At 37.7% G+C, this 25,670-nt stretch overlaps 1 protein-coding gene across 1 annotated transcript in view; it reads right to left on the bottom strand.

Moving 5' to 3' along the window:
- Positions 1–25,670, bottom strand: part of PPP2R5A (protein phosphatase 2, regulatory subunit B', alpha) — a 72,209-nt gene extending 46,539 nt beyond the window's left edge. Inside the window, exon 1 of the mRNA XM_010853026.1 lies at positions 25,475–25,670. Coding sequence (XP_010851328.1) covers positions 25,475–25,664 — 190 coding nt within the window. The 5' untranslated portion in view covers positions 25,665–25,670. The remainder of the gene's footprint in view (positions 1–25,474) is intronic.

Below are 25,670 nucleotides of genomic sequence, written 5' to 3'. Positions count from 1 at the left end.
ACTACTGCGGGCAGGAATCCCTCAGAAGAAATGGAGTAGCCATCATGGTCAACAAAAGAGTCCGAAATGCAGTACTTGGATGCAATCTCAAAGACAGAATGATCTCTGTTCGTTTCCAAGGCAAACCATTCAATATCACAGTAATCCAAGTCTATGCCCCAACCAGTAATGCTGAAGAAGCTGAAGTTGAATGGTTCTATGAAGACCTACAAGACCTTTTAGAACTAACCCCCCAAAAAGATGTCCTTTTCATTATAGGGGACTGGAATGCAAAAGTAGGAAGTCAAGAAACACCTGGAGTAACAGGTAAATTTGGCCTTGGAATACGGAATCAAGCAGGGCAAAGACTAATAGAGTTTTGCCAGGAAAATGCACTGGTCATAACAAACACCCTCTTCCAACAACACAAGAGAAGACTCTATACATGGACATCACCAGATGGTCAACACCGAAATCAGATTGATTATATTCTTTGCAGCCAAAGATGGAGAAGCTCTATACAGTCAGCAAAAACAAGACCAGGAGCTGACTGTGGCTCAGACCATGAACTCCTTATTGCCAAATTCAGACTTAAATTGAAGAAAGTAGGGAAAACCAGTAAACCATTCAGGTATGACCTAAATCAAATCCCTTATGATTATACAGTGGAAGTGAGAAATAGATTTAAGGGCCTAGATCTGATAGATAGAGTGCCTGATGAGCTATGGAATGAGGTTCATGACACTGTACAGGAGACAGGGATCAAGACCATCCCCACGGAAAAGAAATGCAAAAGAAATTATGGCCATAGAAAATACTAACCTTAAAAATGTAAAGATGACAAAAGCTGAGGGTGAAAGGAGAGAAGGAGAAACTGAGGGGCACTACCTTTCCAACTTCACTTCCCATCATTCCCCCTTTACATCCTAAGTTCCATTCATGCTGACAGTTCCAAGTTCCCCAGGTGGCCCGTCTGCACATGTACTGGCTGGAATGCACTTTCCCATCATTATTTCTTCATTTTCTTTAGAAGCAAGTAAAGACAGTGCCCATGCAAACACTACTCAATGAGTAAAAAACTTTATTTGTAAAATTTTTAATTGGGAGGATAACTGCTTTACAAGGCTGTGTTAGTTTCTGCTGTACAAACAGCAGGAATCATCTCTAAGTATACATATATCCCCTTCCTCTTGAGCCTCCCTCCCACCCCTCTAGGTCATCAAAAAGCACTGAGCTGAGCTCCCTGTGCTATACAGTAGCTTCCTACTATTTACCTATTTTAAACATGTTACTGTATATATGTCCGTGCTGCTTTCTCAATTCATCCCACTCTCTCCTCTTGCAGTAAAAAACTTTAGTCAAAGGATTTTAAGTCTACCAGGACCATTAAACACAACTATACCCTGTACTGTGAGACAGAGAATCAGGATACGTTAAGCCTAATATCATTAATTTATAAAACTTCCTTTGTACTAATTTCAAGCTTATCAAGTGGACTGTTAAGTGTTAAGTCTCTCAGTTGTGTTGGACTCTTACAACCCCACAGACTATAGCCCACCAGGCTTCTCTGTCTATGGGATTCTCCAGGCAAGAATACTGGAGTGGGATGCCATTTCCTTCTCCAGGGGATCTTCCTGACCCAGGATAGAATTCAAGTCTCCTGCAATGCAGGCAGATTCTTTACCGTCTGAGCCACCAGGGAAGCCTAGAACTACTGCAAACTATCAAGCGCAGTAGTTCTAAAATTTGTCCACAAATTATTTGATACTCCTTTCTTCAGAAGGTGGAGTCTACTTCTCCTGCCATCAATGTGGGCTGGACTAAAGAGACTTGCTTCCAGGGAACAGAGTGAATACTGCGGAAGTGATGCAACATGACTTCCAAGGTGGATTCTTGCTGGAGTCACAAGATATCTCAAGGTTCACAGAATAAACTATTTGAGAAAAAAGTAACACCTATGTAGTTAAGTACAGAACCTAGCTGATCACCTGACTCATTTGATATTAGTGAACTTTTAAGGAGTTTTTGAAGTAAATTACAGTCTTTAGAAAAATGTAAGGAAGTTTTACACTGTATTCTTTGGTGTCAGTTTATGAAACCTATAAAGACCGTACCACCAAATTAACAGGTATTTAAGACAAGTTCAGGTTTTTTAACATAGTACAAGTTGTATCTGACTATATAAGTATCATGGAATACATGAAAACTTCCAATCTCAACCACATTGGTATGTTAATTCATTCTCAAGAGAAGAAGGTCAGTTTCTCAAGAAACATGGTGTTCATGATGAATTTTCAATGAGTTTATTCCTCGGCCTTATACATGCAGATACATGGTTTCTTATCACATAAAATACAAATGAGCCAAGCTCATGACATAGTAACAAATGCTAATTTATTAACTTAGGATGAGAAATTATTCCAAGTACTGTATCTGTCCATGGGATTTCCCAGCCAAGAATACTGGAGTGGGTGGCAGTTTCTTCCTCCAGGGGATCTTCCCAATTCAGGGATTGAACTCACGTCTCCTGCATTGGCAGGCAGATTCTTTACCACTGAGGCACCAGGGAAGCCCAGTTAAACCTTAAGCAGACCTATCAGGTTCAGTTCAGTTCAGTTATTCAGTCATGTCTGACTCTTTGCGAACCCATGGTCTGCAGCACGCCAGGCTTCCCTGTCTATCACCAACTCCTGGAGCTTGCTCAAACTCATGTCCATAGAGTCGGGGATGCCATACAACCATCTCATCCTCTGTCACCCCCTTCTCTTCCTGCCTTCAATCTTTCCCAGCATCAGGGTTTTTCCTAATGAGTCAGTTCTTCACATCAAGTGGCTAAAGTATTGCAGTTTCAGCTTCAGCATCAGTTCTTCCAACGAATATTCAGGACTGATTTCCTTTAGAATTGACTGGTTGGATCTCCTTGCAGTCCAAGGGACTCTCAAGAGTCTTCTTCAAGACCACACTTCAAAAGCATCAATTCTTCAGTGCTCAGCTTTCTTTACGGTCCAACTCTCACATCCATACATGACTACTGGAAAAACAATAGCTTTGACTATGCAGACCTTTGTTGACAAAGTAATGTCTCTTCTTTTGAATATGCTGTCTAGGTTAGTCATAACTTTTCTTCTGAGAAGCAAGCATCTTTTAATTTCATGGCTGCAGTCATCGTCTGCAGTGATTTTGGAGCCCCAAAAAATAAAGTCTGTCACTGTTTCCATTGTTTCCCCATCTATTTGCCATGAAGTGATGGGACTGGATGCCATAATCTTAGTTTTTTGAATGAGTTTTAAGCCAGCTTTTTCACTTTCCTCTTTCACTTTCATCAAGAGGCTCTTTAGTTCCTCTTCGCTTTCTGCCATAAGGGTGGTGTCATCTGCATATCTGAGGTTATTGATATTTCTCCTGGCAATCTTGATTCCAGCCTGTGCTTCATCCAGCCCAGCATTTCACATGATGTACTCTGATGTAAGTTAAATAAGCAGGGTGACAATATACAGCTTTGACGGACTCCTTTCCCAATTTTGAACCCGTCTGTTGTTCTATGTCCAGTTCTAACTGTTGCTTCTTGACCTGCACATAGATTTCTCAGGAGGTGGGTCAGGTGGTCTGGTATTCCCATCTCTTGAAGAATTTTCCAGTGTTGTGAGCCACACAGTCAAAGGCTTTGGCATAGTCAACAAAGCAGAAGTAGATGTTTTTCTGGAACTCTCTTGCTTATAGGAGAAGCCAAATCATAACCAGAATGGTATCCAGTGTATTAATTTTCTACTGAAAGTGAAAGAAGTGAAGTCGCTTAGTCGTGTCTGACTCTTTGCAACCCCAGGGACTGTAGCCCACCAGGCTCCTCCATCCATGGGATTCTCCAGGCAAGAATACTGGAGTGGACTGTCATTTCCTTCTTCAGGGGATCTTCCCGACCAGGGATTGAACCCAGGTCTCCTGCATTGCAGGCAGACGTTTTACCTCTAAGCCACCAGGGAAGCCCAATTTTCTACTGCTTAATAAACAAATTATCCCAAACTTTAGAGGCTTAAAACAATAATAATTATTATCTCTCACAATTTCACTGGGTCAGAGATTCAGACAACTTATCTTTGGTTATGATATCTAAGACCTCAAGCTAAAAAAACTAGAAAACTAGGGACTGCAATCATATGAAGGCTCAATCACTCATATGTCTTATAGTTGATTCTGGCCTCTGGCTGAACGACTAGTTAGGGCTAGTGCCAGAACTCCCATACGTGACCTCTCCATATGGCTTAAACTTCCTCATCATATGGTGACTTGGTTCCAGGGGCAAGTGATTTGATAGATCTAACAAAGAACAAAACATGACTTTTATGAGAAAAATTATAAAACTCTGAAGAAATATATCAAAGACATAAATAACAGAGATACATTTTGGATTACAACAGGGTGTTTTGCTAGAACTTGAAGAGTTGCTCTCACAATTCATCTGGAAAAATAAACAACCAAGAATAGCCAAGATGATTTTCAAGACAAAGAAAGGAACAGTGATCTTATCACACAAGGTAATTAAAACTAAATGGTACTGTGCAGGAATAGACAAAAAGACCACTGGCCAGGGAAATAAGGCACCTACAAACATGTGCACATACAAAGAAGATTAATCTACAATAAAATTGGTGTTGTTTTTTTTTTTTAAAAAGTCAGTGGGGAATTTCAAAATTATGCAAGGACAACTTGCTATTCATATTAAAAAGTTAGATTCCCTCACTTATTTATACATTTAATTCCAAGAGAACTAAAAAACTAAATGTGAATAGGAAAATTATAAAGTATTTAGAGTTTTCTAACCAACTCTGAATGGCATCCAGCACGCACAAACACAAAAAATCTATAAATCAGTAAGATAAAGAAAATAAACCTATAGAAAGGCATGTGAAACACAAAGCACCAATAAAGAAGAAAAGATTTTTAACCACACTAGTTAAGGAGAAAAATGTAAATATATATAAACTATATATATGAGTTTATGTATGAAATGCCATATATCATTTCATACTTATTGCATAAGGTTGACAAAAAGTGTGGGCAAGACTTGTGTTTCTGGCAGACCAATCTTCCTATAGTAAACTACTAAAAACTGGACAAAATACATGAGGTAACTGTCTTCAGATGCTGGAAAACAGGTAGTACAGGACTGCTATTCCTGAGAGAAGGAAAAGAGAGTGAGTTCCACAACTGTAACAGCTCTATCTGTAACTGCAGTATAGGAAGAAACAATACAGGTTCAAAAGAGCAAAAGCCAAATAGACTGAGCTAAATAGACACTGCAGATCAAGCCTCTTGAATGGCTGGAATTTGCATGGAAAAGTACTAGAGAGAAGCTAACTATACAGAAAAGGAATTTTCTACTTTTCTGTTTGTACTGAAGTAATAATAGGACATTTTTATTCTATCAATATTTATTCAGCAAATCATTTTGAATGTAAACCAACCTTAGCTTCCTGGCATAAATCCCACATAATCATGATGTATTATCTATATGCTGCTAAATTCAATTTACTAATCTTCTGTATAAGATTTTTCCATCTATGTTCATAAGGGATATTGGTCTGTAATCACCTTTTCTTGAACTGTCCTTGCCAGGGTTTTTAATTAGAACTCAGTTAAACATATGTAAGACTTACTCAGACTTTTGTTTCTTCTTGTGTCAGTTTGAGAAAGCTGTTTGTTTATTTCAAGGGGTTTTCCCAACTCCTCTCCTCTAAGTTTTCAAATTTATTGGCATTATTATATACCTGCAAGCTATGAATTTCTAGATAATTGTAAGGTACAAATTATTACTATAAAAGAAGCTAAATCTTTTAGTCCACAGGGAGATCAACTTTTAGCAAGACAAGCTTAAAAGCTCCACAGACCTGCTCTCCAGTGAAACTGATGAAAATCATTTTAAAAATAACTTTTTAAAGCCTCTGGAAATGATCCTAAGGCGAAAAGTAAATAAGGAATCATCTATCCAAGAGCATCTATGAATATCTGAAGCGAAAAGCCAGTCTTAGTATCTGAACCAAGACAGCTTTCTCCCTTTCTCCTATCAGCTCAGCTAGGCAGAAATTCCACTCCAGGGAGGTACACCCAAGGATCCCTCTACCTCCAGCTCCCAGTCAGACAGTTTTCTTCAGGTGTGGAGCAGAATGCTGGCAGTTCTCATTCTGCCCACAGCTACCTGTTGCTGAGGTCAACTCCCAGGCCAGTGTTGTCAAGAAGGGTAGAAGTCCTTCTCCTACCTGAGTAGAAGTCCGATCTTCTACCCAACCTCGATCCATGGGACAAAGACTCTACTCTTGGTGCAGAACCACTGAGAACACTGGGGCTCCAATTACCTTAGTCCTGGACTGTAAGGTTGTGGTTCCATACTGGAAGATGAAAGCCAAGAAAATCTCAGACGCCTGCCCCCTCTCCACCTCATATTCAGCTCCTAAAATGGGTTGTTCCTCAGAGAGAAGCATGCCATTTTCCCCACTCCCAGCTCCAGAGCTCTGGCTCACAAGATTTTGCCTGGGGAAGGGGGAGAAACAAGCCATAAATCGGCTGTTTTGTCTCTTCCCAAAGGAACTGGCTTCATTTTCAACAGAGCATGAAAAGTTCAAGCTAAAATTTAAGCTGAATCTCTCAAGACAGTGGCAGTTGTGGTAAAAGGTAATAGAGAGATCTGTAGATTCAATGAGGATATAAGGCTAAACTCCATGCTGGAGAGTTTCCAAGACAATACCAGATAAAGGAGCAGCTTAGAGGAGCCCTCCTGGTGTCAGAACAAATACCGAACATTAACATCAAGGACTATTCCTTCAAAGGAGCCTGAATTTGATTGGATTGCTGAACAATGATGCTCCACTGCATTGTTGAAAACAAGACAGCAGTTAGCTGAAAGTCACTGGAATTTAAAGTTAGGCTGTGGTCAGGAAAAGACAAAAAGTCCTCGCTCAGTTGGTCAAGAATCCACCTGCAATGCAGGAAGATCTGCTGGGGGATAGACTACCTACTCCAGTATTATTGGGCTTCCCTTGTGGCTCAGCTGGCAAAGAATCTGCCTGCAATGTGGGAGACCTGGGTTGGATCCCTGGGTTGGGAAGATCACCTGGAGAAAGGAAAGGTTCCCTACTCCAGTATTCTGGCCTGGAGAATTCGTGTATAGTCCGGAGTTGCAAACAGTCCAACAGACTGAGCAACTTTCACTTTCACTTTCTTTTCCTGTCACAACTACTGCCATTTCCCTGGAGAAGGAAATGGCAACCCACTCCAGTATTCTTGCTTGGGAAATTTCATGAACAGAGGAGCCTGGCAGACTACGGTCCATGGGGTCACAAAGAGTCGGACACGACTGAGCATGCCAAAAAAAAGGGGGGGCCATAATTGTATGCTTCCATTCATGCAAAATGTTTAGAATAGGGAAATCTGTAGAAACAGAACATAGATAAGTGATTACTTAGTGTAGGGATGGCAGGGATGAAGGGATAATGGAGGTAATAAAGAGTATAACATTTCTTCTTGAGATAATGAAAACGTTCTAAATTGACTATAGTGATAGTAGCACTTATCTGTGAATATACCAAAAGCTGCTGAATTATATACTTTAAAAGATTAACTTTATGGTACATAAATCATATCTAAATAAAGATGTTTAAAAAATTTAATCCAGTCCTGATCTCTAAAATACTTTTATGTCAAATACCTAAGATATTATTCAAAGATAGTAAAAGTTTAAAGATAAATTACAGTTTAAAGATCATATACACATAATAATCACATAAACTTCATTCCACCATAGATGTATATGTTTACAACAGATGCTTAGAATATTCCTGTTTTGTCTTTATGTTGCCTATACTAATCTAGCATACTAAATTAGAAATTTTCATGGAACATGTAAATGAAAATTAAAAACCATCATGTAAGAGTTAATAATAAGAACACAGGCAAAACATTCTCTGACATAGATAAAGAGAAATACTGTATGACATTCCTTATACGTAGAATCTAAAAAGAAATGATACAGTTGAACTTATACAACAGAGAGAGACTATAGACTTGGAGAATGAACTTATGGTTGCTGGAGGGATGGGATAGTAAGGGAGTTTGGGAAGGACAAGTACACACTGCTACATTTAAAATGTATAATCAGCAAAGACCTACATTATGTATAGTACATGGAACTCTGCTCAACATTATGCGGCAGCCTGGATGGGAGGGGAGTTTGGGGGAAAATGGATACATACTAAGCATGGCTGAGTTCCTTCCTTGTTCACTTGCAACTATCACAGCACTCTTTGTTAACCAGCTACATACCACAATACAAAATAAAAAGTTTTAAAAAAATTCTCTGACAGAAATTTTACTGGGGCTTCCCTGGTGGCTCAAACTGTAAAGAATCTACCTGTAATGCAGGAGACTGGGGTTTGATCCCTGGGTTGGGAAGATCCCCTGGAGAAAGAAATGGCAATCCACTCCAGTATTCTTGCCTGGAGAATTCCATGGACAAAGGAGCCTAGCAGGCTACAGTCTACAGGATCGCAAAGAGTCAGACACAACTGAGCGACTAATTTTCTTTTCTTTTCTGACAGAAAAAATATCAGCGATTGGTCAGTCTCCCAAAGCAACCGAAATAAAAGCAAAAACAAACAGGACCTAATCAAGCTTATAAGCTTTTGCACAGCAAAGGAAACCATAAACAAAATGAAAAGACTGCCCATGGAGTAGGAGAAAATATTTGCAAATGATGCAACCAACAAAGGCTTAATTTCCAAAATAAACAAATATTAAACCAACAGCTTCTACAATTCAGTAACAAACAAACAACCCAATTGGAAAATGGGCAGAAGACCTAAACAGACTTTTCCCCAAAGACATACGGATGGCCTAAAGGCGCATGAAAAGAAGCTCCTCATCACTAGTTATTAGAGAAATGCAAATCAAAACTACAATGAGGTACCACCTCACACAGGCCAGAATGGCCATTATCAAAAAGTCTACAAGTACTTCCCTGGTGGCTCAGATGGTAAAGCATCTGTCTACAATACGGGAGACCCGGGTTCGAGCCCTGGGTTGGGACGATCCCCTGGAGAAGGAAATGGTAATACACTCCACTACTAGTGCCTGGAAAATCCCATGGACAGAGGAGCCTGGTAGGCTACAGTCTATGGGGTCGCAAAGAGTCGGACACGACTAAGCGACTTCACTTTCCACTTTTACATTGTTGATGGGAATGTAAGTTGTGCAGCTGCTATGGAAAACAGTATGGAGTTTCCTCAAAAAACTAGAACTGCCATATGATCCAGCAATCTCCCTGTTGGGTACATACCCAGACAAAACTATAATTTGAAAAGATACGTGCACACCTATGTTCATAGCAGCATTATTTACAATAGCCAAGACATAGAAACAATCAAAATGCCCATCAACAGATGAATGGGTAAAGAAACTGTAGTATTTTATATATACACACACATGCATGCACACACCAACACACAAACAATGGACTATTATTCAGCCATAAAAAAGAATGAAATAATGTCATTTGAAGCAACATGTACCTAGAGATTATTATAATAAATGAAGTACATTAGAAAGAGAAAGACAAGTATCATATGATACCACTCACATGTGGAATCTAGAATATGACACAAATGACATATTAAATGCAACAGGCTACAGATATAGAGAACAGACTTGTAGTTGCCAAGGGGAAGAGGAGAGTGCGGAGGGGAAGGATTGGGAGTTTGAGATTAGCAGATGCAAACTATTATATATAGGATGGATAAACTACAAGGTCATATTTTATAGCACAGAGAACTATAATCAATATTCTGATAAACCATAATCAGTTTCAGTTCAGCCGCTCAGCTGAGTCTGACTCTTTGCGACTCCATGGAATGCAGCACGCCAGGCTTCCCTGTCCTTCACCAACTCCCGGAGTTTACTCAAACTCATGTCCATCGAGTCAGTGATGCCATCCAACCATCTCATCCTCAGTCATTCCCTTCTTCTCCCGTCTTCAATCTTTCCCAGCATCAGGGTCTTTCCTAGTGAGTCAGTTCTTTGCATCAGGTGGCCAAAGTATTGCAGTTTCAGCTTCAGCATCAGTCCTTCCAATGAATATTCAGGACTGATTTCCTTTAGGATAGACTGGTTGGATCTCCTTGCAGTCCAAGGGATTCTCAAGAGTCTTCTCCAACACCACAGTTCAAAAGCATCAATTCTTCAACGCTCAGCTATCTTTATAGTCCAACTCTCACATCTATACATGACTACTGGAAAAACCATAGCCTTGACTAGACGGACCTCTTTTGGCAAAGCAATATCTCTGCTTTTTAATATGCTGTCTAGGTTGACCACAGCCCATAATATTAATGATAATATATAATATTATCCATAATATTAAACCATAATATTAAAGTTAATATATACATATACATAACTAAATCACTTTGCCACGCAGCAGAAATTAACACATTACAAATAAACTATACTTCAATAACATTTTTTTAAAAAGAAATGATAATAATAGTTTATTAATATGGCCATGTTTTAATAAGGCTGGTTTTAAGAACAGTACACTGAATAAAATAATTACATTCAGAACAGTAATATAACTTGGAGTTTTCCCTTGTCATATGGTTTTATTGGTACTGTCTTAAATGAATATTATCAGAAAATCTAGTCTACATTCATTTCTTTCAAGACCTCAAATACTGAGAACATTGAAATCTTAAAATATTCATTATCATAAAATCTTCCTCTTCTTGTTCATTTTCATAAAAGTTAATGTGATAAACTTCATAGCGATAACTAAATTATTTCAAGTTGTTCATTATTTTACATCTAAGAACAGTTTGAAGGTCTAGGTATCAGAAGTCATAACAGAAGTAACAGTTTTATAGGTATAATTTTTCTTAAAAGAAAAAAGGTAACATATTCCCAATTACTGCTGCTCACATATTTGAAATCTAAAGTAGGCGCTCATATAAGCTTCATGCTACAAATTATAGAACAAGCACCGTATCATAGCAACCCAGCAATACCACTACAGTGACACGCTGAGGATGCAATCCAAGATTCTAATTTAAGAAACTGGCACAGAATATAGGACATGTAGCTTTTTTTGGCAATACCCCTAGAACATTAATAACTAGGAGTCTAAAATCAGCTTTTATTTTAAACTTTAGAGGATCAAGCTATTACAAAGTAACAACGGAAATGTTTATTAACAAATGATTCATAGCATTGTAACTAAATATGACTTAGTTAAGGATCTATGATTTCCTTAAAATTGAAAATGCTGGGAAAATTGTAGATACCACATTTTAGGAATCTGAATATATGCACCCTACCAGTCTGATAAAGCATTCTAATATACAACTGTATATACCATTTTAAGAAAACCCCTAGAACACTATCTAAAACTTTAAAGAACATAAATACTAACATGTCTTACTCAACTACCGTTCAAATATGAGTATGTCCAGAACTACTACACTAAAGAAGGGTTAAAGTAACTGCTCAATCTTTATCTCAAAAAATTCACTATGTTTTGTTTTTTTTTTAATTAAAAAACCACTTTAAAGTAGGTAAGAACAAGAAATGAAGATAAGCTAGTGGGGCATGTTACGTGGATTTCTTGGAATGTAGAACCTTGAGAAGCATAATACTGAAAAACAGGCTCCCAGGAGAATAAATGGAATCTCTCTATCAATCTGCTTAATTTGATTATAAAGCCTACTGTTCATTAAATACAGTAAAGGTTTTTAGAAGCACTCTTGTTGATGAAAGTGAAAGAGGAGAGTGAAAAAGTTGGCTTAAAGCTCAACATTCAGAAAACTAAGATTATGGTATCCAGTCCCATCACTTCATGGCAAATAGATGGGGAAACAGTGGCAACAGTGGCTGACTTTATTTTTGGGGGCTCCAAAATCACTGCAGATGGTGACTGCAGCTGTGAAATTAAAAGACGCTTACTCCTTGGAAGGAAAGTTATGACCAACCTAGACAGCGTATTAAAAAGCAGAGACATTACTTTGTCAACAAAGGTCCATCTGGTCAAGGCTATGGTTTTTCCAGTGGTCATGTATGGATGTGAGAGTTGGACTATAAAGAAATAAAGAAAGCTGAGCACCGAAGAATTGAAGTTGAAGAGTCCCTTGGACTGCAAGGAGATTCAACCAGTCCATCCTAAAGGAGATCAGTCCTGGATGTTCATTGGAAGGACTGATATTGAAGCTGAAACTCCAATACTTTGGCCACCTGATGCAAAGAGCTGACTCATTGGAAAAGACCCTGATGCTGGGAAAGATTGAGGGCAGGAGGAGAAGGGGACGACAGAGGATGAGATGGTTAGATGGCATCACCAACTCAATTGGCATGGGTTTGGGTGGACTCCAGGAGTTGGTGATGGACCGGGAGGCCTGGCGTGCTGTGGTTCATGGGGTGGCAAAGAGTCGGACACGACTGAGTGACTGAACTGAACTGTTTCATTTGGGGCCTTTGGGGAACAAGAAGTATTAAGCATTTTTATAGATGGTTCTGATAGCTGTGATGAGTTTTGTCTTTTAGCTAACCCTACCTGCACCCCCTAAGAAACACCTGCTATTGTGTTAAGAAAAAGGATTACCTACTTTAACAAGGTTGTTGAAGTTTCTAGAGCAAGGCCTATGATAGTCCACAAAATACCCTACCCACTCCCCTCCTCTACCTGACCAGAGATGGGCTTCAGGGTGGTGGTGGTGCAATTCAAGGACCTTGAAATTATATATAAAATACTGTATGTATTTTCTGAGATGATGATGGATTCCTTTAGATTTTCTAAGAGATCCATGTATAATCTCCCTAAAATAAAGTACCACTACTCTTAGAAATTATTTTCTCTCCTTTTATGGATAACATAATGAACTTTCATAATCAAGGTTTAAAATTATTTGACTCAGCATTTCCAAAAATAATATAGTCAGAAACAATTCTAAATAGATTTCATTTTTTGTTTAAGAAATGTGCTATTTATAATATTTTATTAAAGTCAAAGTAATGAATTATAGAACAGCATACATTATTATATGATCTCACTAATGGGAAAATCTAAGAAGATGCTCAAAATTTTAGAAGTTTCTTCTGGCTGGGGATTTTTACTTTCTATCTTTTAAGATTCTCTTTTGGCTTGTTTTTTAAGAGTGAGTCTGTAAGTTTATACAAAAATAATAAAGCCATTATACAAGAAATAGGGAAGTTAAGAATATGACATTTCTTACTGCATAGTCTTTAAATGAGTTTATTTTAGAAAACCATGAAAACTGAGATTACTCATGACTCATTGCAAGTATTGTATCCTAAAATAGTCATTCTTATTCCACAGAAGAAACTACTTTTCTAGATGTTTTTTTAAAAGCAGTTCTCAAAATATTAAAATACGTCATGTGTAAGCTTACCCAGGTGGTACAAATTAAAAACAGAATTATCAAACTATATGAAGTACCAAAATCAGTGCCTAGGTATCTGGTAGGTATGTAAAAGCTGGGTTATTTTTTTAACCTCTCTTACATGAATCATAGAAATTTCCTATGAAGAAAATACAACTGTGAAAATTAAATGCACCTTAAAAATATTTCATTGTTACATTTGCTACTTTATTTCCACTTCTGATTCAAATTTAGTCTGGGAGCACAAATGTATGTAGATAACTACTTAAGGAGATGACATATTGTCTAATTTCAGTTTTGGGGGGGAATTTAGCAGGAGAATAATAACAGTCAAGTGATAAGATGAATTGGCCCAGTTGACTTTTACTATACTTAAGCCTCAGTTATCTGGCTCCAATTTATTTTCCTTCCTTGAATTGGTAAATAATGATTAGAAAGTACAATGTAACATGGTCACAGTTAAAAATTTTTTTTTCAAAAACTATTTGTACATAGCACGTGAAGCGGGGAACAGAGAGGAAAAAATAAGTGGACAGAATTTAATCAGTTTGTGATATCCCATAACAATTCCATAATTCCTCAAAGCTGCTAATTACAGATTATAACTTTTAACTGAGTAGAGATACCAAATTATAAATCTAGCTGACACAAATGTGCTAACTGATTTAAAAGTTCACTGCATCTTGCTTCTCAGTACTCATTCATAAAACAGATACTCTTCTTCAATTTCTTCTACAGGAAAATTTTATGTTACTTAAAAAATGGAAGAACTGTGCCAAAAGGAAGACCTGCAAAGAAGATCAACAAAGCATTTTTATACCAGGAGAATTTAAGACGTAAAGATCTTTTTTTTTTTTGTCATTAAAATATTTCTTTTCTTCTTCTTTTTTTTAAATTTTATTTTATTTTTAAACTTTACATAATTGTATTAGTTTTAAGACGTAAAGATCTTTTGCTTTACAGGGTCTTGGAAAAACCTATGTTCAGTACTGGCCTACCTGCCCAGGTCCTATAACAAATCAGTATCTTTCTTGTAAGGCTCTCAACTATTTCTCCTTTGCACTGTTAGAACACAAAGTGCTAAAAATAAAAAATAAAGTGCTAATTTTGCTTTACTGCAGATAATACATATCTTCAGTTTCATATTAAAGAGGAGGAATTAACTGAGAAGATGAAGTTATAAATGACTTGCACAAGAATATAACCTATATGTTTTGGTTTCTTCATCAACAAAATGCTCAATTTGGAGCTGTACGTAAACTATCACTCAATTATAAATCATTATAAAATTGTAAATTATTGCATGGCACAAAATGGTGTTTTTCTTTAAATCAATTTAATAGCATTTGCTTCATTATTTTACTTAATAAATATTAAAACCAAGCACTGAATGCCTGAATACTGGGAAGGAAGTTATGGATCTTAAGTCCTAAAGTATTTAACTTCTAGTCTAAAGGCAGAAAACAGTCAATTAAGTGGCTTACCCTATTCATGCACCTGTCCCAACATATTTTGTGATCACCTCACACATATATCAAGGATATCTTACCACTATATGATGTCTTATACAGACACTGCACTCAATGGGGCTAGATAATCCCATTTTGGCCAAAAGATATAGTGGTCAGCATCTCAAACTACCAACATTTTCTAATAAACAATCTCAACATCTTTTAATTCATGTTTAGAAGTTACAGAAATTACCAATGGGCACTCTGTGATTCACACATCCAAAAGTCTATTTGATATTTATACCCAGGTTTCCGAAAGACATCTCAAACTTAGAATGTCTAAATTATAACCCTGAATTTTTCCTCTTTATTGGTTCTTTTTCTAACGTATTCCTTCTCAGTGGTGGTAGACCTATGCACTCAGCTAGCGGTCCAAGCTAAAACACCTGGGAAATATCTCTGACTCCTACACCTTTGTCTGTCCATCTCCTCCATACAATTCATCAACAGGTCCCAGCTTAGCTGTACTGTGAACACATCTCTTTTTCTCCATCTTTATTGCTACCATCCAGACCTAGCCATATCATTTCCCATCTAGCCTTTTAAAACAAACTCTTGACTGGTCCTCCTCCTAAAAATCTAGTTCTGCTACAATCCATTCTCCACCCAGCAGCTCGAGTGATACTTTTTTTAATTGTCAAGCTTCTTGAAAGAGATGTCAATACTTACTGACTTGGCTCTCCATTTCCATTCACTCCCCACCTTAGAGAACTCTGGTTTCAAGATCATCAACCCTCTGAAATGCATCTCGAAGTCACCAGTGTTGCCTGAAGACTACCAAAACTGAAGCTTCTCAGTTCTTAAATATTGGACCTGTCAGCAGCTCTTCTGACTGCTACTAGCCCCACCTCACCCCTACTTAAAAACACATTTTCTTCCTTTGACCACCTTGTCCCTACTCTCTCCTGTCCCTACTCTCTTCTATCTTCCACTCAAGCTGTTGCTCCTTTTCCTCTGATCATCATCTAAATGATGATATTCTTTGCCCTTTTCTTGTTCTATACATTTCCAGTAGGCAGTTGCTTCTATTTGCATCTCTTCAAGAATCATCTTTAAAGTTTCTAAATGCTGATTCCTAGCGCAGCTCTTTCTACTTAGCTCCAGACCCAAATATCTAATGTCCTACTTGACTCTTCACTTCTATTTCCACAGGTAGTTCAACCCATCCCACGTGTAGAACCACTATCTTCTCCCACATCTGATCTACTTTTTCCCTTTCAGTAAACTGCTATCATACATCTAGTTGCCCAAGTCAGCAATGTATCATCATTGATTTTTCCTTCTTTCCAAGTCCCTGCTGTGATATAACTCACTCCCACTTAGACAAGGAGACCATTACCTCTTGTTTGTATTACTGTGCCAGCATTAACCAGGATTCTTCATTCTCATCTCCCAAAACATTCTTCACACTACTGTCAGGAATAACTGCAGGACATAGCGTCAAAGCTGTTACCTAGACCCTAAATGTTGCTCCAATCTCTTCTCTAGCCAGTTCCCTATTGTAATATTCTTTATCACAGTCACAGGCTTCCCTGGTGGCTCAGATGGTAAAGAACCCACCTGCAATGCAGGAGACCAGGGTTCAATCCCTGGGTGGGGAAGATCCCCTGGAGGAGGGCATGGCAACCCCCTTCAGTATTCTTGCCTGGAGAATCCCATGGCTACAGCCCATGGGCATGCAAAGAGACGAAGCAAATCACAGCCACTTATTTACCCTAACGATGGCCACGTTGTCCCTGGCAGGCCTCTTAGAACTCACCTGTCTTGGTCTAACATGTCTAGCCTTGCAGGTCTCAGCTTACCTGTCACTTTCTCCAGGGAGATTTCCCTGATCTTTCTCCTCACACACAAAATTGAGTTGGGTCCCTCACACACTCCCCTAGGCTTTTACTGCTTACTCTTATCACAACACTTGTCACTAATTGAAACCACCAGTTTACATGTCTAGATGTACCCCACCAGACCACAAGCTCCTAAAGACATTTCAAAAGAAAAAGCATTTATCATTTTATTACCTTTACTGAGTAAAATTTTAACCTCTACAATGGTTCACCTAAAATTTAAGCACTATGAACATCAAAGACAAAAATATTTCTGTACTAGATTTTGAAAGCAAAGCATATTTCCAGTTTCATAGCAGGCAAACAAAATATTTTTCCTCTGGCTAATTAAAAGAATGGTACTACAAGTGAAAAAAAAAGCATATATTCCTATAGAAGTTATATTTTATTTTACTCATGACTTCAACCAGAGAAGGCAATGGCACCCCACTCCAGTACTTTGCCTGGAAAATCCCATGGATGGAGGGGCCTGGTTGGCTGCAGTCCATGGGGTCACGAAGAGTCGGACACGACTGAGCGACTTCACTTTCACTTTTCACTTTCATGCATTGGAGAAGGAAATGGCAACCCACTCCAGTGTTTTTGCCTGGAGAATCCTAGGGATGGGGTAGCCTGGTGGCTGCCGTCTATGGGGTCACACAGAGTCGGACACGACTGAAGTGATTTAGCAACAGCAGCAGCATGACTTCAACAAATGTTTATCTTTAGAAAAGTCTGTTTGGAAAATTGTTTTAAAGACACCCCTCTTTGCTAAATCAAAATTCAGAGCTTGTGACAAAAACTGTCTCATCATTTTTACTTTATAAATTTAAAGGCACTGGATTAACCATGAGTTCAAACAATCATCTCCTGATAATAATTATAATTCTAGAACATCCTTTATCAGTGAGTGTGAATCAAAGGCAAAGACCAATCAAACAGAGAAAATGTATCATTTCTGAAGCTAGAGTTAATATTTTATACTCCTTTACTACAAGTTAAGTCCAGTCTTTAAAAAATTCTGGTTTCATACAGCTAACATTTTTTTAGTTATTGTCTATGCAGTTTACTCACTAACTAAGCAGATTCTGAGGGAGCACCTAAGAGCTTAAAAACCCTATACTTTTTCTCCCTACCTTAAAGAAGGTTTTTCTGGTGAGAAAATAAGATATTTATTTTGTGTGTGTGCGTGTGTTTTTAGTCACTCAGTCGTGTCCAAGTCTTGTGACCCCCATGCACTGTCGCTCACCAGGCTCCTCTGTCCATGGGGAATTCTCCAGGCAAGAATATTGGAGGGGGTTGACATGCCCTCCTCCAGGAGATCTTCCCAACCCAGGGATCGAACCCAGGTCTCCTGCATAGGTTTTTGTTTTTGTTTTTTTTTTTAAGAACAGTGAAACTCTTTCCCAATGAAAGCTAAACCAGAATGACTCCTGAGGTCCCATTCATCACTGGAAAGCTCAACTAGATACAACAGCGCAGTAAGGGAACTATAAATGCAATTAGCATCAGCATTCCAGTAGGAGGAGTGAGTTCCCAAGGAATCCCTTGCCTTCAGTATCCAAGTTAGAAATAGGTTCTCTGGATTTTATAATGTGAACCTATGATACTCAGCAAACTACCAGAAAATCCTAATAGGTTTCTTTAAGAAATATGGATCAAAACTGCAGGATTTCTAAAATCCACGATTACTCACACAAAAACCCACATGAATAAATTTCTTCAGGGAAGAGTTCAAAAACATATACATAAAAAGTGGTCTGAAACTGCTTATTAGTGAATATCCTGCTCAGACAAGTACAGCTTATTTCACGTAAACGTAGCCTGTCGTGTAAAACTCTTTTGGTACATCACGTGGGTTACCTGTTACATAATAATGCACTACAAGTAATTATATATTTAAAATCTGTTCCTTTCATCTCCTTCAAGGTCCTTATAAATAAAGACTGAACCTTAAATTTAGAAATTACTGGAAATTAGTTATTTCAGTTTATCTGAAATACAGCTGTCCACATCTGGACGTCAACACAGTATTACTTTTCCATACAGATCTTACACAATACCTTCCCTAGCAATAATGTTACATGTCACACCAGTCACTGGCAAAGCCCCAAATACAGGAGCAAACAATCATCTGTCTCAAAACTATATCTCCTATTTACCATGGTATTAAAAACCCAAAATTAATTTACTTTAAAAAACCCTGAATAAAGGTGTAAAGGGAGGGCTAACAGGTAATTTCTTAATCAAAACAGTGACTGTCTACATGATCACACTTGTTATGCACATAACACTGTATTTTGGTCCTATAACAGGATATGAAAACACAGGTGACTTCTGCTTTCACAAAAATCTTACCATCTCATTCTGCAAAGAGGAGTACATAACGACTGAAACTGACTCAAAACAACAAATCAACAAATACGGGTGTTGTTCAAACTGGCTGGCAGAAAGGCCAACGACAAGAGACGGTTATAAAATGTAAATGGCCCCAGGTCATTGCTGCCCTACCTTCAGTTAAAGACTATGGTCAAGATTTAGAGGATAGATGTGAAAACCCTCTGAAGAAAAAATTTCTTTCTCTCTCCCCCAGCCCCAAATGCTGTTTATTCTGCAAAATTCTGAAATGCTTCACAAATATGTGTCATCCTTGTGCAGAAGCCATGCTAATCTTCTATAGTTCCAATTTTAGTATATGTGCTGCCAAGGCAACCACAAGAAAAACATTACTTGATGCTAAATAAATATAAGGCGTTACCAAAAACACAGTTATGATCAACAATACCTCATTTGTTCAACACCTAATAGTCAATTTATACAGTAGTTATATTAGTTCTAAATCTTCAAGAGGTGGAACAATGCTGTGAACATACAGCAAATAGTTTTACATTCCAGATTGGTTGGGATTATGTTACCCTGGATAATGGGATTAAAACTAGGCAAACTGCTTTCTTATGTTCTCACTTCTGCTTGACAGCTCAGCCACAGCTCCAAAAATTACAGAAAAAAAACAAACCGGATCACCTTGTATCAAAGGATAACAGTGGAGTTTTAATTACGCGAACTAGAACAAAATACAAAAGATCACGCCTAAAACTCCAGAATCCAACAGCATTCTCGCTCTTCAGGAAAGTACCTGATTAGCCATAGGGGGCAGCAAAGTTAAGAGTGAAAAGTAAATAGCAGCAGGTGAAGTAAGGGCAGGAAATGTTAACAGGCTGGGTAATGAGCCATGAGAATCTAGAGAAAAGGACAAAGTCTCAATTAATGAATTAAATCAATAGATAATGTCAAACCAGTGATTCTCAACCCTGGCTGCACATTAGAATCATTCTGGGAGCTTTCAAAAATACAAATGCCTGCAACCTACATTAGACCAATTTATTTAGAGTCACTTGAGGGTAAGACCCAGGCACTGATGTTTTTTAAAACTAAGGGCACAGCCAGGGTTGACAACCCTGCTAAACACATACAAATAAAAATAAGCTAGTCTCCATCCCCGACTTTTTACAATTTTTAAAAAGTTAAAATTCAAAGAATATTCAAAAATCTATTATTTTCCAAATGTATCATTTTTGTTGATAAACCTGTCTTTGTCATCCAAAGTCTTTAACTCACTAAAGACTAATTCATCTTTAAGACTGTATCAAGGGAAAATACTATTCTTACAAGTAAAAATGATTAACTGAAGTTTAGAAGGGTTAACCAACTAGCCCAAAGTGATTGTGACTCATCAATAATGCAGGAAGACAATTTCAGTCTATTTACAGGACAGTACTCTGTCCCAGTGATCATACTATTTTACTGAAACACATTTAACTTGAGTCTTACTTTACAGGCACTTCATAAAAGGATCCAAAGTTCAATTAAGAATCAGAGGAGGTAATAAAACTGGGGGAAAAAGAAGTCTGACCCTAAACAGGAATTCTGAAAATGTTAAATTAAGACTTAAATGGAAAAGTTTTTCCTTCATGTGAAGGCCAACAATGACACTATATTAATTTCTCTAGAGGTATATCCTGAAAGTTTTTAAAAATTAAAATATAAGTTGACTAGAAGAAATATGGTATTATTAATACTGCCAGAAGATAGCTGTAAAATGACTAAAACGTTATATATTCCTTTGTAAACACACTTTTAACATATTCAGGGGAATTTCAACTCTCCTTTAATGCTATCCCAATTACTAAAATGGGTTTTGGGTTTAGATGAATGAAATTAACTTTGGGGAAAAAAATCTATAAACCTTAAAAGTTGAGTGAGTAGTGTTCCTCACCAGCACAAAAAAAGTCACTGGTTAGGAAATTTCAAATCACGTCAGTATTCTTGTACCAGATACCCAAAAGACCACATCAGTTCAGTTGCTCAGTCATGTCCGACTCTTTGTGACTACATATATCACGAAAAACAAACAAAAAAAAAGTGTTCCCTAAAGACAAGGGAACACTTCAAATGAACACCACTATTACAAGCCTCAATACCTCCAGGAGGACCCAACTTCTAAGAATATAACAACCAAGAAACTGAGGAAATTTGGGAAATTCTTTACATCATCTGAAGGGGACTTTAATCTCAACGCCAGTTTCATTCTGTTCTTTGCCATTTACGGTCTGTCTCCTATGAGAGACGCACACCTATATAATTCTACTAGTTAATTCAATTTCTTTGCTTGATAAAAAAAAACTTCTACCTATAGCATTCAACATTTAAAAAGTCACTCTACCCTATTTCCATATCCACACTTATGCTGATGTTTCACCTCAGTGCACACAGATCATATCTGAGATCTGATTATAAATAATTTATACTTTACACTAGCAAAGTTTTACTATTTATGTGAACCCTTCATTTAAAAAATACTTTTAATTTGGATTTTCAAATATCAAAGAGAATGGGAACTAATATTCTTTGTCTATTTTTAGGCACCAATTACATTATTTCACATAAGCCCCACAATCCTAGGGAGATAGAAGGTTTTATCCCCATTTTACAGATAAGGATAGCAACTCAGAAAGATTAAACTTTTACCTTTGACCCAGGGCTGACCCCAATGACCCAACTCGATTATCATCCTGCTCAAATGTTCATAAAGCAGGTTAACAGCAAATATACGCTAATCATTTAACCTGGGTACCAGTGTCAACTGCCACCCAGAGAAATAATCACAGGCCTGAAACTAAGCTCTCTAAGTCTCAACGTCACATCTGGGAATAATATTGGTCTTGCACAGAGTTGCTGGGATGACACAATGATATGCAATTTTTGTAAAAATACAGGGTAGTGGATTCTCACACAACATTACCTCAGTAGGTGCGAAAAAGAAACAGATACCCGGGATTAGGTATTACACAACTTTCTGGGCTGTTTCACTTATTTCAATTATGATCGATATTGTTCTTATAATTTTAAAATGTAAAGAAAAGTATAAAATAATTTATAAATGCCGTTATATAACTGTATAACATCTATTATTCTACCAAACCAATTCTTTCAGAGACACAAAACAGGTCAAACAGACAGAAAAACTTCCCATTAACAGGTTATTTTTTTTTTTAAGTTATAAGTTTCCTAACTGTTGGTTACTAGAAGAAAAGTTTAAAGTAGAAAAATTAAGTACAATACTAATGTAAATATAAATACAGAGAAATGATTGATAGACTGTCCCTACTTTTATTTTCTCATACTTAGAAGACCGTACAGAACTAACGTAACAAATTTCAAGCGTTTTGGGAAAAAAATTGTTTTTAAGCTATACAAGGCAGATTGAGGGCCTATATAACAGTTTCTCATTTTTAAAAACTCCTTTTAACAAGGCTTGTTTTTAAAATACTTTCTCCAATAAAACATTATTTTCTCTGAACATTTTTACCATTAAAATTCTGCAACCCACTTACTTATTCTGCACAAATAAACTTCTTTAGATGAAAAAGTGGGATTATTTTGTTAATCTTTACCCACAGTATGCTTTGAGGAAAACAGCTGGCACCTTTCCAGCTCAGATCCATGTGGACAAAGTGTAACGTAAGCAGGTTGGTATAAACACTGAAAAGATCTTGGATGCCCACAGATATCTGAATCACTCCACTGTAAGATGGCATTTCAGAGCAGGAAGAAAAATTCTCTTTCATACACATATTACAGGGCTTTCCACTGGTTTTTGTTAAGGCCACAAATGGAAAAAACTACTACTGACAGAAAAAGCACACAACATGTGGTATCAAGGACACTGCCAAAGTTCTAAGTGAAGCAACTGAATTTTTAAAAAGCCACTTTTCAAGCATTTTGGCATCGGGAGTAAAAGTCATTTTTCCTAATAGTGGGTAATCTAAGTAAGAATCTTATTCCTCAATTAAATTTACATAAATTTATCCTGAATACATAAACTTCCTTATAAAGAGTACTATATTTTCATGTGAAAAACATAGATTAAATCTAAAATTTAGATTTTTTTTATCTACTAGTGAGCAAAATATTATAAATAAAACATTTAATGGCACCTTCAACTTGTTGAACTATATGCACCATACAACTTAGATGATTACTGACTGTATATTTTTGCTAGGCTTTTAAAAGCAAAATATATTAAAGTTGCATCTCCTGGCTTGAAGTAACTATCAATGTATGTTTAATATTCAATTACTTTTATTAAATATAAATAAATATTATATATAAAAGGACAATATAAGATAAACTTATGTGCAAAGCAGAAATAGAGATACAGATGTAGAGAACAAACGTATGGACACCAAGCAGGGAAGAGGGTGGTGGGATGAACTGGGAGATTGGGAATGACATATGTGCACTACTATGTATAAAATAAATAGATAATGAGAACCCACAGGGAATTCTCCTTAGTACTTTGTGGTGATCTAAATGGGAAGGAAATCTAAAAAACAGACGATATATGTAGAATTGATTCACTTTATTGTACAGTAGAAACTAACACAATATTGTAAAGCAACTATAATAAAAATTGATAAAAAATGAAAAAGACAATATAAAGAACCACAATATCTCATTGAAAAGCAAAGTAAAGACATATGAAAGAAAGACACTAACACTAGCACCAAACCTTCAAACTGCAAAAATAATTTGCCAATTTAATGGGGAAAAAACCCAATAATGTAAAAATAACTACAATGTTTTAGTTAAATTTAAAATTTTAAATTCATGAATAGCAGTTCAATGTCCTAACAAGTAAGATAATATTGTTTTATAGCTATGACATCACTCAAGAATTAAAGTCTTGGCAACATCTACCATTCGTGGTCTACTGTAGGCTATGATGCCTATGTCTGAACAATTTTTGTATACTAAAGAGCAAATGAAAAACGCAGTACTACAGGCTACTCATCTTAAATAAAACTTTCTTTCAAAAGCCAGTGTGATTCTGGTGGTGGGATGCTTAGAAGAACCCCAAGAAGCAGGATAGTAGTGTAGGATGTGAATGGGGCTCCAAAGTTACTGCAGGTCAACTGTGATTTGATCTGGGGTTTTCTTTAGACTCCTGGCCAAACTAAGACTGGATTCCTAGGCCTAAAGACAAATCAGAACCAGGCTGGCCTTGAACCGGATGCTGGAGCTCTTTGAAATTGATCGAAAAACCTCCTGAACATTATCTATTTCGGTACAGAAACTTTCATTTCCTGATCTTGCAAAACAGATGATCTAGATTTCTATCAGGTTTCTTTTGTAGGAAAAAAAAAAAAAATCAAATGTTTAGGACCATTATCATCTTGTTCCATGACAATGCTTATCTCATAAAAAGCAAAGACGTTAAAATTATAAAATTAAAAGGTAGTAATCCACACACAAAAAATAAACTAGAACGTCAGGAACCAATTTCTTTTTTTTTTTTTTCAATCCTCTAAACCTAGTGGGAAAAGTAAGTGAGCCAGAAGGAGTGCCAAGTTCTCTTGTAAGGCGTTAGGCACGGACACCAATTTGAATTACTGTACAAACCTACAGAGTCCCTGGAATCACTGCTTGGCGAACTAAGTTCCCGTTTCATTGCAAATACTCAGACAATATTTTAAATCTTTCCATTCTTTGGGCTAAAGAGTAACATTTAAATCTAATGACCCAGTAAGTAAGACACTACCCTGGTCAGATTTTTAGGCTTTTTCTTTATAAATCAATCTAAAGGCAGGTAAAGGCAGGTAACTCTTAACCGGTGTACGCATTAGGATTTCTGGTCCTAAGACTCTTTGGAAAGATCAAAGGGAAGTAAAAGTTATAATGTGCTCAAAGACGCTTTATAATTGGAAAAGCAAAAGATTAACTAAGAGAGGCCGAAAAGAGGAGGCAGGTCTCAGAAAAGTGAAGGTCGGAACGTAAGACAGGTTGTTACAACAAGATGGGGAAGGGCAAGACTCGAAGAAGAAGACTGAAATAAGAAAAAGTCTACCCCTCCAGACTCAGGAGGAGAGTTGCAATCCCAAGGGCAGGAACCCGAGCCCGCAGGTGGGGAGGGAGGGGTGCTGGCCTCCTCCAAGAAGGGAAGAGTTAAAGTGAACCCAGATAAGTGAAGGGGGAGAAAAAGCAAGACTCTTTCAACATCAAACCTGTCTGAATCATAAAGACGGTGGGAGGACGCCAAGGAAAGTTGGGGAAGGCGAGCCCCAGGTGGGCAGAAGGAACCCCCCACCCCCGCGCCCGAGAAAGCAAAGGCTCCGGCGACGCCGAGGAGAACCCGCGCGTTCTTCCCCGGGCTGCGCCCTCGGAGGTTACCTACCTTTGAGTTGGGGCAAGGGGTGCAGCTCTGGCTGGCTGCACTGGCTGCGGAACTGCGACGAGCCCTGCGAGCGCTTCTGCCTCTGCGCCTTGCGCACCGATTTCCGGGTGAAGCCGTCCACTTTCTCGGCGGCCGAGATGGCGGCGCTGGCAGCCCCCGCCGGCGGCGGCGGCGGCGACGACGACGACATCTCCGC

Source organism: Bison bison, unplaced genomic scaffold, assembly GCF_000754665.1.
Source record: "Bison bison bison isolate TAMUID 2011002044 unplaced genomic scaffold, Bison_UMD1.0 scf7180017864322, whole genome shotgun sequence".
NCBI lineage: Eukaryota > Metazoa > Chordata > Mammalia > Artiodactyla > Bovidae > Bison > Bison bison.
Note: the sequence above shows the minus strand (reverse complement) of the source record. Positions and strands in the feature narration are given on the sequence as shown.